This window comes from Nanorana parkeri, unplaced genomic scaffold, assembly GCF_000935625.1.
Source record: "Nanorana parkeri isolate BGI_ZX_2015 unplaced genomic scaffold, ASM93562v1 scaffold426, whole genome shotgun sequence".
Classification (NCBI taxonomy): Eukaryota; Metazoa; Chordata; class Amphibia; order Anura; family Dicroglossidae; genus Nanorana; species Nanorana parkeri.
Genome location: NW_017306694.1, coordinates 288,786 through 307,194, shown reverse-complemented (window position 1 = coordinate 307,194; position 18,409 = coordinate 288,786). Strand labels below are relative to the sequence as shown.

Genomic DNA, 18,409 nt, shown 5'->3' with positions numbered 1-18,409 from the left:
GACCATTTTTTTGGCACAAGAACAGGTCCAGGATAGGTGAAAGGAGCCTCTGTAACACTCAGCAGACATAGAAAGCCCATTGTCTCTTTTCAAACCGCCACCAACCACCTTATTTTGTTGATGTTTTGGGGGAAATAAAAACTCTCATTTGCTCTACTCTGTGAAGGGAAATCTCTCCAATGTGACACAGATGGAAAATTGAAAGGAGCCTCTGTAACACTCAGCAGACATAGAAAGCCCATTGTCTCTTTTCAAACCGCCACCAACCACCTTATTTTGTTGAAGTTTTGGGGGAAATAAAAACTCTCATTTGCTCTACTCCGTGAACAGCCTGATATGGATTAGCCCCTTCCTACTCCCCCCAAAAAAAGGTTTTGCCAATGGAAGTGCTTTGAAGTAGATCTAAATCCTCCTTGATTTCTTCACAAACACACTGCAATACATGACCCTTTAGATCAAAATCCAAAAACACTTCAAATTTGATTATTTTTTCAGATGCATCATCTGTTCCCCCGCTTCTCTGTTTTTGGAAGGTGGCGCGTGCACTCTCAGTATGCTGCTGATAACACCCTCCAGGACTACATGTCCCACAATTCATTGTGCCAACCATCACATTTATTGAACAAAACACATGCCTCTGCTCCTCCTTGGGGGCGTGTCTTCAGTGTGAGTTCCTCATAGGCTGTCTGTGCATGTTGGAACAGGGCAGCGTCCTCGTGTTGGACTGTAGTTCAAACACAGAGAGCACGCGCGAACTGGTGGCTCCATAGGATCCCTGCTAGGGCAAGGAGATAGGAACTCGAAAGGGGCGGGGCAACGATACCAGATTAAACTTGAAGCATAATTACAATTTTTTTTGAGTTTTGGATAGAGCGAGATAGGCGTTTACATTTCTACCATGTTTGAATTTCTGTCTATGACCCCATTGGGCAGATTTCTCCTACTTCCTGTCCATGTGGCTGCCATATAAGCAGGGCCGGTGCTACCATATAGGCAGGTCAAGCATCTGCCTGAGGGCGCCGCTGTGGGCGGAAAGATGCGACTGGGAGGTCGCCCCTTTAAGACGGTCACCGCGGTGGCGATCAGATCTCTCTGCGCTCCCTCTCTCTCTACTCCCGGTCGCTGCAGCTTCAGAGCGGCCAGGAGGAGACAAGAGAGGGAGCGCAGAGAGATGTGATCAGCGCCGATATGAAGAGCCCAGCAGAGCAGCGGCAGGGATCTTTTTGATGAGGTGAGACCCGCGCGCCCCCCCATCCCCCCGCCAGGAAGTTCTCATCTGCAATACCTTTAACTATCTTGGCTGCTGTCGATTTTAATGACTGTCATTTTTTAAAAATTGCTAAATATCTGCCCCGATCCGATCAATCCGCCTCGCCGTCCATGTGAGGAGGACCGAGACAGAGAGGTAAGATGAGGATCAGCAAGATAGACGGAAAAGAGTAAGAAGAGGAAGTGAGATGTATCAGCGGCTTGCAGAGGAAGTGATTAAGTGGAGCAAAGCATAGATGGAGTACTTCCACGCAGGTCTTATCTGATGGCCCAATAACCCAAATGTGGGCACCACTAGGCAAGTTTATAGCACGCTTTCTGGGCCTTCCCAACGATTAAACATTGATATTCCTTTAAAGAAGAACTCCAGCATTCTTTTAAATTAACCCCTGCAGTGGGGCTACCCCCGCACTGCAAGAGTTAATTACTCATTTTGGTCTAGGGGCTAAAATAAAGAAAATATACTCACCTGTTCCTTGGTCACGCTGAGCTGCTAGACCAGTCCCCACAGCCTCTTCTCCTCTGGACTCCGGCAGTCTAAGGACCCGTGACGTCATCACGTCTAATGCAAGTCCATTCGAAGTGAGGATGCCAAGGGACATACCACAGCTGGAGTGGAAGGAGAGAGAGGTGAGCAGTCACTGCCACAGGAGCGAGAATGGGTTGAGTATTTCTTCTCTATTTTCACCCGCAGAGAAAAACAAGCACTTAACCCTTGCAGTGCGGGGTAGCCCCACTGCAAGGGTTAATTTAACAAAAATGGAGCCCTTCTTTAACTCCTAAAGGGGCTATTTTTGTTACCCTGGATTTACAAGGTGCTAATATCAGTGCGGATAGTAAAAGGTTTTATCCATCAGATCCTTGGCAGCAAAAAAAAGTAATTGTTCACAAATGGATCTGTCCCGATTAACCCCCGGTGAATCTTCTTCTGGATACGCTGACATTTGTCTTTCAGGCCAGGTTCACACCTGGGCAATCCGTGACTGCGCGGAAATCGTGCACGATACCGTGTGGTCACAGTCGCCCACCACCGATGATCGCGCTGTCTAATGGAACCCCAGTCACGCTGGGCGGATCACAGGGTTTCCCGCCACAATTCCAGCCCGAGCATCGGAACACGATCACGGCTAAAACAGCCGCGCGTCGTGGGTCTCAAAAAAAGGTACATGTTTCCTGCGATTGCTGCGTGGATGTAACCTCATTCAAATCAATTGTGCACAACCAGGTGGTCCCGGGACAAGCGTCCCGGATCGCCCAGGTCTGCAGCGGCCCTCAGATGGCATGGACTGATATGGAAGGAAAGACACAGACATTTTTCCAGGTGCTGCAATCATTTGTTGACACTTTACCATTAAAAATGATACAAAGTTGATTTCTTCTCAACTATAACTACCTCCTGCATGACACTTCCTGGGATTTCTCCGGGACTTCACAATGTTGGCGGGTTGATACCCCTGTGGTTTTATATCATTGTGTCCTAATGTATCTGTTGTATTCCTATGCTCTACGTTTATTGCTTTACAACCCTTGGAATTTATTTTATACCCTCAATAAAATCATTTTGATAATAAAGTGGAGCAAAGTGTATACAGGAAATTCCAATGTATTTCTAATGGCAGCAGTTCCCTTATTACTCAGCACAGTGAAGTCTTCACACGCCTCGTTCCATCACATATCACGTAAAAAAAAGGATTGTTCCTCATTACAGGACAGGGGTCAGGGCCATGCAAATCATTGCTTTACATTAGGGATGCACCGATTCCGGCTTTTCTGTATCGAGTACGAGCACAGATATTTTTTATTTGGTACGCACTGATACCGAGTACTGGTGCCACGTGCCCCCCAGATTATCAGGAAGTCGGGCAGCGGATCATGACCCGTCGCCCAGCTTCCCCATTGCCTGTGAAGCCGGTGTTCTAGTGAAAGAACACGGGCTTCACTTGCCGAGGCTGCCTGGCTTCCTGACCAATCAGGAAGGCGGGTGGCGAGTCATGAGGTGTCATCCAGCTTCGTGATTGGTCAGGAAGCCAGGATGCCTAGCAACAAGTGAATCCGGCTTCCTAGCCAATCAGGAAGCCAGGCGGCACGTCATGACTCGCCTCCCAGCTTCACGATTGGCTAGGAAGCCGGCATCACTTGTTACTAGGTAGTGTGGCTTCCTGACCACTCAGGATGCCGTGCCGTGAGTCATGACGTGCCGCCCAGTTTTCTGATTGGTTAGGAAGCCAGGCTGCTTACCAACAAGTGAAGCTGGCTTCCTAGCCAATCAGGAAGCTGAGCTGCACGTCATGACTTGCCTTCCAGCTTCCTGATTGGCTAGAAAGCTGGCTTCACTTGTTCTAGGCATCCTGACCAATCAGAAAGTCAGGAGGCGGGTCATTTCTGTAAAGTTTATCCTTGAGGGCCCAATCACACTTCAACACATTTGGAATACATCCCACTTGTGCATGTGGTGTCCTATAGCGCACTGCATACTTGTGTTGGGGTGTCATTAACAATGAATGGCAACACGATGCAACGCACATATCCGGTGCTTTGCAGTAACATGTGTTATAATACGTGTTCTGGCACATGTCATAAAACACCAATGCGTGTCTAAAACCGCATATTTTCTGGAACACAAGACAGGCAATGCAGCGTTATGGTGTGCTGTGGCACCATTCAAAATAAAGGACGCTACAGCAGCCACACACATAAGGTGCATGTGACCCCAAAAGTGTATTTAAGATCATAAACAGTACAACTTTGTACACTTTTAACTGATTAGGGGGCCATTCCCATGAACCGTGCATTAGTTTTGGGGCGCTAGTGTCCATTGTGTACCAGCTGTGGGGGTGGTGCCTGGCATTTTTACAACACGAGGCACAGTTCATCCTTGTTTTTTTTTTTTTTTTTACTGTACTGAAATGTCAAAGTGACATCTCGTTCATGCTTATGCACTGCAGCGGAGCTTCAGGTGATGTCAGGTGAGCTCTGGTGCATTGCTGAAAAATTCAGCATGTTGGCATTTTTACCCAACGCAATGCAGACAACCTGAAGGCAGCATTGCAGATTACTAGATTTCCCTTTACTTCCTGCAACTCTGGCACATGTGACTAAGACATGTGACCATGCACGTTATCTCAGGTGAGGAAAATGTCTTTCCAGTTGTCTTTCAGGCCAGCCCATGAGAGTGTGTAACTCCTCCTCCAAACAGGAAACACCTCACCATACCAAAGTTAAAAGCCCACCGATATTATCCCTGTTCAGTTATTGCGTTTCCCCCATCTGGAGGAGGAAATCGTGACCATTTGGCGCTCTCATGGGCTCTACTGAAAGGTGCAGTAGTGGTGGACTTAGGGCTTGGTACCTCTTCTAAGGCTCCTATGCGAAGGGGTTGGTCCCGGCTCCACTTCCCTATTGGTGCTTGGAGAAAGCCATGACTGGAGGTCGCGTGTCTCCCTTAGCGTGCATAATATAAGTCAACAGCACTCGATGATATGTGTGTAGCGCTCACCCCCGAAGGAGCCACTGAATAACCGGATATTTCTATCCCCCTGCACCAATGTACCGCTCAAAGTGTGGAGCACACCAACACACCTTCAATTGATCTTTTAGCAGATTTACTGCAAATCAGATATGAATAACTATGATACAATAGTAATGACAATAATCACCAACAATAATGTGTAGCAACAGGCTGAGGCACTGTGCAACTCAGTAACTGCAGCTATCTGCTGTCAGCACTGAGTATGTGAGGCCAATTGTCTTTAAATGTCCTCTCTGTAATGGGGTGTGTGCCCCTTTAAGGCTTCCCTTTGGCAATGCCTAACCCCTCCTAGACTACTGGCCAGTAGTGGTGTCCTAAGCTAACCGGCGTTGGGGCCCTTACTGTAGTGCAGGTATGAGTCTCTCTATACACCGCTGCACAGGGCCTGTGTATCCCTGTATATTAGCGGTGACCACACAGCTCTGTCTCACACAGTCTTAGCCCACACAGGGCTGCACAGGTCAATCCTCTTCGGATGGCTGTCCCAGACTGAGCACGCACAGCAGCCACCACACCTAAGTCTCCTCCTCTCTCCTGCACAGCCTCCTGGGAGCTGCAGTCTCAGAGATCATTCTTGCAAAAATCCCAGTCTCTGCTCTGCACTCCAACTCCCACAAATCCCCGCCTCCAGGGCACACAGGGGCCATTAACTGTTCACAGTCAGGAACATTAATCACTGTAATAGCAAGTATATACATATATATCAATAGGGGCTACATGTGCAAGAAGTAAAGCACTTTTTATTCAATCGTCACATGCGTTAAACAGCCAATTTTTTTCGGGGCCATGCAGGGTCCCTTTTTCTGTGTGACATAGTGACCTATGTCGCCCATGGGAAACCAGGGATAGATTTGTTCGCTTCAGAGAGCAATACAAAAGTATCAAATGTTTATTCTCTGAACGCTTTAGACCAGGGGTTTCAAACTCAATTTAGTCGGAGGCCACTGGACAATGTTTTTTAGTCGCGTGGGGGCCGCTACTATATACGGTACCAGTTTTAATGTATGCACATGTTACCAGCGGCAACTGTCACCCATTCAAATTAATGATCGGGTGATTCGGATTAAAAAAAAAATCTTGTCATGTTGTTCAACCTCATTTACAGGGGTAATATTAGTTCCTGTTTCAAAGAAATTCGGATCCGAAATTCGTTAACGGAATTTCGTATTTCGGATATAATTCGGAAACTGCAATTCGGATTTCGGATGCTTACGAATCTACGAATTTCAGGAAAATTCGTACGAATTTCGATTCGTAACGAAACGAATCGCACATGTCTACATAGTACCGGCTCGCGGGCCGGTACTTTGAGATCTCTGCTTTAGACAGTGCCTTAGCCACAAATGCACTGTGGAATCCCTGGAAATCCAACCTTTGTTATGCATTCCCTCCAATTCATCTAATACCAAAGGTTCTACAGACATTTCTGATGAAGAACACAGAGATAATTTTAATTGCCCCTTACTGCCAAAAAGGGCATGGTTTAATCTTCTACTATCTCGGACAGTATTGCTTACTGAGACCTTACTCAGTAGCCATAAACCAGTGACTAGAGCCATATATGGAAAAATATGGAGGAAGTTCGGTTCATGGTCTACAATAAAAAACAGAACTACAGACATTCTTTCTATCTTAGAGTTTCTGCAAGATGGAGCGGATATGGGATAGGCTTGAGCACTCTCAAGGTCCAAGTTGCAGCTCTCAGTGTCTACCTGCAAATTACCATAGCAGAGGTAGTATCCACTAGTATCAAGATTTTTTAAAGCCCTAAAAAGAATTAGGCCTATATCTACTAAATCCTGTCCCCAATAGGATCTGTCTATTGTGTTACAAGGGTTGTCAGTTATGCCTTGTGAACCCTTAACGGAGAATTCTCTTAGACTCCTTACCTATAAGACGGTTCTCTTAGTAGCAGTGACCTCGGCATGAAGGATCAGTGAATTGCAGGCCCTGTCTATTTTACAACCTTTTCTCTCTGTTTTTGATGATCGAATAGTTCTTAATAGTTCTGATCCTGCGTTTTTGCCAAAAATCACCTCAGATTTCCATAGATCTCAGGACATGGTTCTGCCGACCTTTTCAAACAATCCGTCCAATGATAAAGAAAAGGCCTTTCATGGTCTGGATGTGAGAAGATGCTTGATTGCTTATCTACAGAGGACAGAATCTTTTCGGAAATCCAAAGCTTCTAAATCATCTATAGCCAGATGGATAAAATAAGCCATAGTTGAGGCGTATCAGGCAAAGAAAATGTCTCCACCAGATGGCCTCACTGCTCACTCTACTAGAACGTTGGCTACCACCTGGGCAGAAAAAGCTGGGGCTACTCCGGAGCAAATATGTAAAGCTGCTACCTGGGTGAGTTATTCAACTTTTATTAGACATTATCGTCTGGACCTGTTATCCCCTCAGGACCGGGCCTTTGGGAGAAAGGTGTTACAGGCAGTGATCCCTCCCTAAAGTGGGTAAGTGCTTCCCTATCCTCTCATGGGCTGGCCTAGAAGACAACTGGAAAACCGGAGTTAGAACTTACCGGTAACTCTATTTCCAGTGGTCTTCCAGGACAGCCCAGTTCCTACTGGGTATGCAATACTTATAGTATGAACTATGTACTGTTGTTCTGGTGGAATTATGTTCTGCTCTCTTCTAGATATTCCTCCGGTTCCCAAAATAACTGAAGAGGGATAGTATTTACACACTCTCATGGGCTGTCCTGGAAGACCACTGGAAATAGAGTTACCGGTAAGTTTTAACTCCGGTTTTCCCTGAGATCTCGTGAGAAAAGCTGATGTCACCTTCCCAGGATGCAATGCTTGGGCACGATTACATCACTAATGCCCAAGAGGACCAGGAAGTGGAAAACAATAATTGTAAGTAAAATAAAAATAGGTTTAACTGATGAATGTAATATGATTTCCTATCAGCATGCAGAGAGATTTTTAGTGAAAGGGGGTAAAGGTTCGCTTTAAACAGAAAGTTTATTTGGGCTTTGAGGCTGGGTTCACACTGTATAAACTAGGGATGCCGATACCGAATACCGGAAGTCCCATTCAGGAACCCGGGCGGTGTGTAAAGACTCACCACCCGGCTTCCTGATTAGCAGGGAAGCCGTCCCCATGCTTCTCGTCACTAGGTGATGAGAAAGCATGGAGCCGGCTTTCTGGCCAATCGGGAAGCCGGGCGCGGTGTAATGAAGCGGCGCCCGGCTTCCTGATTGGCTGGGAAGCCGGCTCCCTGCTCCCTCCTCATGAGGTGACGAGGGAGCATGAAGCCGGCTTCTTGACCAATCAGGCTTCCTGATACCGGAAGTATCAGGCTAGGCATCGGAGCATTTGGGCGAGTACGAGTATCGGTGCCTCCCTAGTTAAGACGCAGCAACACAGACAGCAATGCCTGTGCCAGCACAACACATGAAAGCACGCACTATGTGCATCAGTGCACTGCAGTGCCATTCATTCTCAATTGCACCCCATCTATTTGTCCTAGAGTTCTGCTTTAAGTCTCTGCCCTGGGACATCATGACTCAGGAGTTCTGACTTCACTTGCTGCATGCTTGTGCCAGGTCTGTGCATTGAAACATATTAACGTAATTCAATCAGTGTGACATCCTGGTGAATGCAGGGAAAGCCTATAATGAATCTCGGTACGCTGGTTTTTTGCAAGCTGTGGCGGCGTCCACACTCTGGAGCTAAAATTCGAACTTCCTCCTGTGACCCCCAACAGATTTTATGTTATTCCAAATAACCGGTTTATGAGATCCAGACCGCCGGTTTACACACACGCATTGCGCAGTGATGTTACCCTAAGCTCAGTATACCGTGGTATACTGAGACGCCGCTGCCGGAGAGGATCCCGACATCGATGTCGAGATCCGCCCAGCTGCGTGAGTAACAGCTGGCTCTGCCTATCTAAAGGCAGAGCCAGCTGTACCCGCCCCCTCCCCCGTCCGTTCCGCCAGTCAGCGCTGGTGGATCGGAGCGGGGAGGGGGGAATCCAGCCCACCCCCCTGTCACGGCAGAGAGCTGTGACAGGATCGACAGGGTGAGCGAACGACGGTATGTGTTCGCTCACCTCCCGATCTACTGAGGCGACCTGTGACAGTCTTATTATCACAGGTCGGCTAGAACTATGAGGTGAGTGAAAAGCACTCACCTCATAGTTCTCCTTTAATGAACTCCCGTCTCTCTACAGTCGCGGCAGAAATCGAGTTTTTATAAAAATCTGAAGTATCAGCTACGAGATCTGCAATGTGCCAACGCCGAGAGTCAAACTGCAAACTTCCTGCAAACTAGAGAAAACAGAGACAACACTGAAAGAGGCAGCGAGGGGACTTCCTGCCACAGAGAGAGGAAACTCAATGGCTAAATATATCATCGTAATAATATTTATCTAATTTATAAAAAATACCGCAAATGTGTGGGACATCCTATACTTATCGCTGAACTCCGCCCACAAAACACTTGCATCCAAAAATATTCCTCATTAGCCACATAGGATATAAATCTTCTGTGTGTGCACCTAATTCCCCGATATTACCTTGCAGCTCCACCCACTACAGGAGGGGGGCAGAGACGAGACCAGTCACCCTGCACAAGGAAAGAGAGCAGCAGTGAGCGGTCTTTATTACAGGATTACTGCACAGATCTGGAAGAAATACACAAAGCTCACCAAGATTCCAGGAAGAATACACAGGACTCTGGAATGTACAAAATGTTTTGTTCTTTGGATATCATAGGAAAGACTTATGTTTCCTGTCCAGTTTTTTGGTCCCTTTACACTTTTGCGATCTGTTACAGTGCAATACCACACACACATTACCGTGTGCATTCAATTCCCTTCTGTTAAGGCCAGAGTAGGCAGCCAGCTATGGTGGAACTACAAATCCCATGATGCCTTCGTCCCTAGGAGTCATGCCTACGGCTGTCAGACTATTGCAATGCCTCATGGGGCTTGTACAGTAATACCTTGGTTTACAAGTAACTTGGTTTGAGAGCGTTTTGCAAGACAAGCAAACATTTCTGAAAAATTTTGCCTTGATATACAAGCAATGTCTTGCAAGAAGAGCAAAATTTTGTAGAAAAGCTCCACCTGAAATAAGGCTGTAGCAGTGCGAGCGATGAGTCTGTTTAACGACAATGCAATGTCACATTGGATAGATTCCTTGTTAAGGTTTCACGAAATGAAAAAGATCCCATTGAGCCAAGAGATAGCAGTGATTCCGTTAGTGATAGTGAAAGTTGTCCTACACAATAATCCTCCTCTCTCTTGTCCCCCTCACACCAGCCACGAAGGTACCTGTAATTGGTTTATTTTTCTTTATATTTTGTACAGTATTATGTTACAGTACAGTATTGTAATGAATATTTTGGGGTTGTGGAACGAATCATCTGACTTTCCATTATTTCCTATGGGCAAATTTGCTTTGATATACAAGCGCTTTGTATTACAAGCATGCTGCCCGAACAAATTATGCTCGTAAACCAAGGTATTACTGTAGTTCCACCACATTTGAGGCGCTGAGGTTGACTACCCCTGGGTTCAGCAGCCCGTTCATTTTGATTTGGTTGCCAATGCACCACAGGTTTTTGTTTTTTTTGTCTGTGTCCCCACTGAAATTATTTGCTATCACTTCCTGTCCTGACAGGAAGTACCGACAAATCTCCATAATAGAGATAAAGGTGGCGATAAAAATTTGTCTGCAACCCCTTTCACACTCTATCCAGAAAGTAAAATGGCTGGGTTGGGAGAGAAACTACTAGTCGTGGGTCCATTGTATTGAAAACAGGAGGGGGTTACTGCTGTGGAGGAGTCTATACTCAAGAGTGGCGGGGTCAGTGTTCTGGAGGGGGAGGAGGCTCTGCTCTGGCTATTTCAGCTCTGTGGGTAAAAACCACCTTGAGCTACTGAGCTCTGTAAGAGACAGAATTTCCTTCCACAGCAAATAAGGAGAGCCTGGAGAGAAAAAGAACCAAGAGCACCACCTGCTGACTGGATATGAGAAGACAAATTTGCCATAGGAAATATTTCATATGTGTTCAATGCTGACCATGATAAATGAATAGAAAATACACAAAATTATCAGCCAATCCCTTCAAAGGGAACCTGGCATGACAGCTGTTACCTGGCACATGCAAGGCTCCCATCCAGCACTGCAGGCCACCATGGTCCACTTCCAGTATTAGGGCTGCGTCCATGGCACAGCACACAGGAGCTTTCATAGAGATGTCCCTTCCCTGCAGCAAGAACCACGTCCAGGAATTGTGCTACGGCAGCCAGACAGAAAGGTCATATCAATACGTACACAGCCTCGTGTATGCCGAAATCTGTCCAGTTATCAATTGTAAGCAATGCCAAAAATCAGATCTATCATTTTATATAGCTCTGACATATACTGTAGTGCTGTACAGAGAACACTGAGCCAGTCATATAAGTCTGTGCACCAGAGGAGCTTACACTCTAATGTCCCACCATAGTCACACACAATGATTAAATATTTTTCTAGCTCTGACAGCTGCGGGGTGACAGCTCTGAGTCTATTGAGATCACATCCAAGATGGCGGCACAAGGCAAATTTTTGTTCAACTTGAATGGCCTGGTGGCAGGTTCTCTTTAATTTCACCTCTCATTTGACCCCAATGCATTTAACCCAAAATGTTCTGATTTTTCACCAAAATTTCAGCAAAATATTGAATGTTTGGGTATTTGGACCGTGTTGGTGAAATCTCCACGCTGAGTTCCTGGCTCTGCACACCGGATGCAACCATCACTGCCATCATCCCGGCCAGATTCTCACCTATTTATTATATTGTGGTGAATGTGATGGACGGAGTGATAACACACAAGGTGGGAAGGAAGAGAACCAAGCTATGGCAATGGGATCTCAGTGCCTTGTATGATGATATCACCTGAAGTCTGACTTGTGGGTGGATCATGTCAGGGAAGATGTAAGGGTGGTGGTGGTAGTGTTGGGGGGGGTGGGTGGTGGTGGTAGTGTTGGGCAGATGGGTGGTGGTGGTGGGTGGGTTGGGTACATTAGGCACAAGCGGTTGGAAAACCGGCAGAGTTCAATGATACAACCCAGTTGCTGTACGCAGAATTTAGTTGAAGGGTGTTGTTTGCATATATTCAGTAAGTGGGGTGAAGGGTATACAGGGGGGTCTCTGGGTGAACATGGGAGGTGGCTGCCTCTGGGTGGACATGGGAGATGGTCATCTCTAGGTGAATATGGGAGCTGGGCATCTCTTAGTGAATATGTAAGGTGGGCCTCTCTAGGTGATCATGGGAGGTGGCATCTCTTGGTGAATATGTAAGATTAGTGTCTATGGGTGAATACATAAGGTTGGGCATCTCTGGGTGAATACATAAGGTTGGGCATCTCTGGGTGAATACGTAAGGTGGGCATCTCTAGGTTAATACAAGAGGTAGGCATCACTTAGTAAATTCAGAAGGGGGTCTCTAGGTGAATACAAGGAGAACTCTTAGTAAATATGGGGGGGTTCTCTGGGTGAAAACAGAGGGGTGGCTTTCTGGGTGAATATAGGGGGTCCCTGGGGGAATATGGGAGGGATCTCTGAGTGAATGCAGGAGAGAGTTCCCAGGTGAATAGTCAATACAAGGGACGGTCTCTGAGGGAATAGTTTTTTTGGGTGAACACAGGGGAAAAATCTCTGGGTGAATAAATATATACATACATAGGGTTTCTGGGTGAACACAGGGAAAGATCTCTTGGTACTTACAGAGGGGTCACAGGGTGAATACAAGGGAAGATCTCTGTGTGAATACCGAAAGTTCACTGGGTGAATACAGGGGAAGCTCTCTGGGTGAACACACAGGAGTCTGTAGGTGAATACAGCGAAAGCTCTCTGGGTGAATACACATGGGTCTGAGGTGAATGCAGGGAAAGCACTCCGGGTGAATATACAGGGGTCTGTAGGTAAATGCAGGGGAAGGTTTCTGGGTGAATACACAGGGATTTCTTGTTCAATGCAGGATAAGATTTCTGATTGAATACAGAGGGATCTGTAGGTGAATACAGTGAAAGATCTCTGGGTGAATATAGAGGGCTCTCTTCGTAAAAACTGGGGAGGGTCTCTGGGTGAATACAGAGGGGGCTCTGGGTGAACACAGGGTAGGGTCTCTGGGTGAACACAGGGTAGGGTCTCTGGGTGAACACAGGGTAGGGTCTCTGGGTGAATACAGGGGAGGGTCTCTGGGTGAATACAGGGGAGGGTCTCTGTCCTCCGGTGATCGGTGCTCCGCTCTCATTCAGCACAATAGGCAACTGACAGGCAGCCGGACGGACGGACAGACGAGCTGGGGGAGGCGGCGCTGCAGCAGGGGGAGGGGGAATCTCGGAGGAGGATAGAGAGGATGGAGAAGCTGCAGAGCCGGCAGCACACAGCACATTGTTAGGGCCCCAGTGGCCCCCGGCTCCGGCCATGTGAAGGACGATGCTGTACTGGAAATGCCCCCGGAGCCGCTGCCCGCTGGGCGCCTCCGCCCTCACCGTGTCCGTCCTGTGCTGGATCTTCATCTACCCGACCGAGCGCAGCCCCGACTATGCCATCTCCACTGTATATACACATATGTAATATATATTGAGCAGGACATATTTAGGTACCCCCTATTTAATATATACTTCTTATAGATAATGTATACTCACCTTCTCTATATAAACCCTTATATCATATAAACCCCCTATGCTGATTCATTCCCAGGGATGGTAGAGCAATAGGACCAAGGGTGGCTAATCAGAGCTCAGCAGAGGAGGGGCCTGAAGGAGAAAGTTCTCTATCAGGTCCCCCCATGTTCATTGACAGCAGGCGGGTGCAATAGCCAGCTTGCTATTGACTATTGCATTTTACAATATCCAATAGCAGGCTGCGTATGACTCCCAGCCTGCAGACAAAGTGGAGGCAGGGGGGAGGGGAAGAGGAGCCGCGGCCGGACCGAAGAAGAGAAGCCGCCGGACCGCCGGGACAGCGAGCGGACGGACCAGGGGACTGGAGGCCGGGACAGCGAGCGGACGGACCAGGAGGCTGGGACAGTAGCGGAGGTAAGGGGGGCAGTACACAGTATTTATTACATGTACCGGCAACTGTATGGGGGTCGAAAATTTGACCCCCATACACTTGCATTGAGTTCAAGTTCGTATTCGAACATTTCGGCCATTCGAATGTTCGAATACGAACCGAACAGGGGGGTGTTCGGCTCATCCCTAGTCCTGAGCAGGAAGCATGGTGCTGCCTCAGATACCCCCTCCTTCCCATACACACACACATGCTCTGTCCTTAAACTCTAGTCTGTTGGACAAACGGGACACTTTTTAAGGTGTAAGAACAAGTTCTCCAAACACAACCAATACACACTTCCTTTAAGAACCATAGTAGAACTAGTGTACCCAACACCCTCAAAAACGTGTCTTTTGACAGTATATAGGAGCTTATAGTAAAGTTTGCATTCAGAAGGAATGGAAAGATCCATAGATTTTGTTTTTTTTTGGGTGGCTACACACAGGAAGACAAATTCAAACTCCTACACGTCACCCCAACGATGGAACCAGCCCAAGAAAATCAGTTCCTTCCTAGAAAGGCTTATAGGTTTTCTCTAATGCCAATTGTTCGACATCTCCATTGTAGGTATGGATGCCACCTGGGTGGTCTGTAGATCAGATTTCCTACCAGGGGTCGCATACTGGAGTCCATCTGCATTTTAAGTTACAACTGCAACAATGTGGAACTTCTCATCAGAGGTGTATTAGACCTTCATGTCGAGTGTTCACTTGTAGGACTTCTTGTCATATAATGGCACTTGTGACACTCTGTCCAGAAGTCGGTCCAGGACCCAGATCACTTCTGTCACCTTCTAGCCCAGGTGCCCAACCTGCAATCCCAGCGCCACATGTGGCCCTTTGATAATGAGGGCCTTTGCAGATCCCAGCAGCCAGTAATGTAAATAGGATCTCTAGCAGTCTCATGTAGCATGTCCCCAGACGTTCTCTGTCTCCTGTAGTACATCTTCATTTCCCAACCACCCCTGATGCATGTCTGCTGTCTCTGATCATCTCCTCTTGTATGTATGAATTCTCTGACATTAATCTGTCATACTGAATACTGAATATTATGTCCGGCCTTTAGGAGCTGTTAGGGGCCACAGTTCATGCCCCTTACACCTTGTAAGTTGAAAACTACTTCCTTACAACATACCTCTATGGCCATAAAAGTTATATTGCCCAGAGTGCCTCAGCTCTTTCTGTTCTGATAAGTCTCTTCAGTTCCATACGTCCTTATACAGTGTAGTATATACATCTGTAGACTGGCCTATAGTAACCCTTTTAATGCTAAATCCCTCTACCGCAGACCCAGCATCTCTCTCCATTACCCTTTCTCCTCCATAAAGGGGACAACCATGGAGTGTCCATTGTCGGAGGCCGCCATATATAGTGACATAGGTTAAAAGGGACACATGTCCATTTAATGGAACCAAAATTTGGTCCAATTTAATGAACAAAGGCAAGATCTTCAAAATACTAAACCCAAAGTTGTTCCTGTGCAGCGCAGAAAACTCCTGATCGACTAAGGCAGTGATGGCAAACCTTTTTGAGCCCGAGTGCCCAATCCGTGTTACTGAATCAACATATGTGTCTCACAGTGCCAACCCTGCAATTAGACCTGAATACTGATGATTTGTTTTAGAAAAACACTTCATAGTGCTAGGGAACAATCTCTCTACAGCTTGGAGTCAGTGGTGGAGCACCAGAGCCCATTTGCAGGTGCAGCTGCGACTACTGTGACCCTGGTAGTTCTGCCACTGACTCCAACCTGTAGAGGAAATAATCTCAGCAATACATTATATAACAATGCAGAATACCGCCAACTATAGAGGACTACATATCCCAGCAATACATTATACAGCAATGCAGAATACCGCCTACTATAAAGGACTACATTTCCCAGCAATACATTATGCAGCAATGCAAAATAACACCAACTATAGAGGACAACAAATCCCAGCAATATATTATACAGCAATGCAGAATAATATGAAACCACATACTCCGTGTTGCTCCGGGGAGGCAGCCTGATGTCTCCAGGGGTCTCTGAAGGGCTCTGTGGGCTTTTTAGGTGGGCTGTATGGGCTCTCAGGGGGGCTGTGCGGCTCTGGGGTGGTCTGTACGGGCTCTCAGGGAGGCTGTGCGAGCTCTGGGGGGGCTGTGCAACTTTCAGGGGGGCTGTACAGGTCTCTCCGGTATCCGCAGCGTCTGGAGGGCAGCTGCGTCTCTCTAATTAAAATAGGTCTGACCATCCCGGATCGCCTCTGTGTGATCCGGGCTGGTCACAATTAGGCAGCGGTGACCTCTAAACAGGCATATTATGCCTGTTTGGAAGCCGCAGCTGCCTGATTGTGACCATCCCGGATTGCTTACCGAGGTAATCCGGGACTAGTGCGCTCTCACCCCCAGCGCCAGCACCACGACACAAAGCAGCAGCCGGTAGCTAGCACACGATCCCCGATGACAGGAGGAAGACTTCCGCGTCACGTGACGGCCCTCAAGCAGCAGTGTATTTAGCTTGCTACGCCGGTCTCAGCTAATCTGCCGCTCCAGGCAAACGCCTTGTTTGCCTCGCGGCAGATATGCCCCTGACCACTGTACTAAGCTATAGACACTCTCTGGATCAATAATCCGCGTTATTTGTTACAGATATTAGCAGGCAGGTAAATTTTGTTCATTGTGAAGCACATCCTGGGCTTTTTTTCGAAGAAGGCTAGAACTAGCTTGTTATGACAGGCAGCTCTTACTGTAGAGAAGCCATTCCCTATGCAGAGAATGAAGCTCTCTTCCTCCAGACACAGAGTACCCCATTGTCTTTTAGGATGACCTAACAGTGAACAATGGTAAACTGCTTTACTAACAAAAAAGAGGAAAATGGCTACAAAGGAGTCTGGGGCTGTGAAGGTACCACAACGAGTACAATTGTATATACATTTAGTAAAAAAACGTTTTTATTTGTAACAAATATAAAACATGTTTAAAAACATTAGGCCATCACAGATTGGTTATGCATAACAGGTATGTGATCATAGTCCTCAAGTTTGGATGAACAAAGAGTCTCAATAGGCTCTATGTGTTTCGTAGGTAGATGCTTCCTCAGGAGCCTTTAGTGGAGATCTATGGTTCAACAAATCATACATATCATACATATAAACCAAAAACCTATTACATTTCCTTAAATAATGTTCCTCTATCAATATATATTTCAGTAACACCTGGAGGGTGTATAAATACAGTGAGATGAAAAAATCTTGAATACAACCATATAAATGAGCAAAGATAGTAGTAAAGATTTAGCCCAACTTGCTATGCAATCCAAAAAGATGGCCACAAACAAGATCCAAATAGAAGTCCATGTGGGCTTTCCAGGGAGACCAGGGACAGGTTAAAGCCACGCCACAGTGAACCTTTGTCTATATGTGTTATATTATATGTACATTAGTATAAAAACATATCAGAGTAGGATATATAGTCCACAGACTAGAGGTCACTCCCCACTCAAAGGTGGACAAGGAGTATACACCCAAGGCAGCCTCAAAAATTGTTGTACATGCTGGTATATAGGGAAAGAGGTTAAAGATCCAGTACATTGTATGTCCTCAGCATAGATTCCCAGCATGAGGCCACACATATGTTCTGCCTGCAATCCTCTATAGAGTGAAAAAAAGTATAGTGAGAATTTCTAAATATACGTTTCTAATCTACTGGTGGCATCTCTTACCCTTAGGTCTCGTTCCTGGGCATCCCACACTGAGAAGTGACAGGCGGCATCGGGAGTCCTGCTCCCTAATAAGTCCCCTCGGAAGTACGCGCAGCATCACACGTGGAAACATGCGTGACGTCATGCGTTGTTCACACGTCCGAGCGTCAATTTGCAGACATGTGACCCCGCCCATGGAGGACATGCCTCCACAGAACCTGGCCATGTCCAGAGCACCGAGGCGGAGGCAGCCGTCTCCGCCCCCTGGGTAAGCCACCAACAACAAGTCCTTCATCCCAACCCACCCCACAGGCTGGTGGTGGAGGTGGGGTGGTTCAGGGGAAGGAAAACAGGGAGGAAAGGAGAAAAGGGCAGAAGAGGAGATGAAGCAAACCCCCCGGGGCAAGCAATAAGTCAAGGGCACCCTGACCAGGCGGAATGAGGGGAATCCCCACCAGTGCCCCACTCCCAACCACCGTGGTCATAATGAATAGAGCCCATGCATCAGGCAAGCACATCCCACTCCGACATGGTACAAACCATGTCGGGGTGGGACCCAGTCATGGCCATCCATCATCAACACAGCAAGAGGGACAAAAGTATCTAGTTACATAATTCATACCGTATATGGCCATCACAGATGTACCCAATGGCCCATATCTCTAGTACAGAATTAAAAACACAAACACAGAACAAATAACCATGGCAGTTGTACCCTAGTCCATTAATAACTGGATTGCCTAAAATGAAGTTGTACATATGTGATATAATCCAATCATGTCACAAATATAGCTTTATTCTATACATAAGTCTCAATATTCAAGATAGCCCAAATAGTTGGGTATTTACTCGTTGTAAA

The 18,409-nt window shown here is 46.9% G+C and overlaps 1 protein-coding gene across 1 annotated transcript in view; it reads left to right on the top strand.

Moving 5' to 3' along the window:
* The window catches only part of ST8SIA1 (ST8 alpha-N-acetyl-neuraminide alpha-2,8-sialyltransferase 1), a 64,492-nt gene that overhangs the window by 3,561 nt on the left and 42,522 nt on the right, over positions 1-18,409 (top strand). The window contains exon 2 of the mRNA XM_018560017.1: positions 13,186-13,359. Within this exon, the coding sequence (XP_018415519.1) occupies positions 13,249-13,359 (111 nt within the window). The 5' untranslated portion in view covers positions 13,186-13,248. The remainder of the gene's footprint in view (positions 1-13,185; positions 13,360-18,409) is intronic.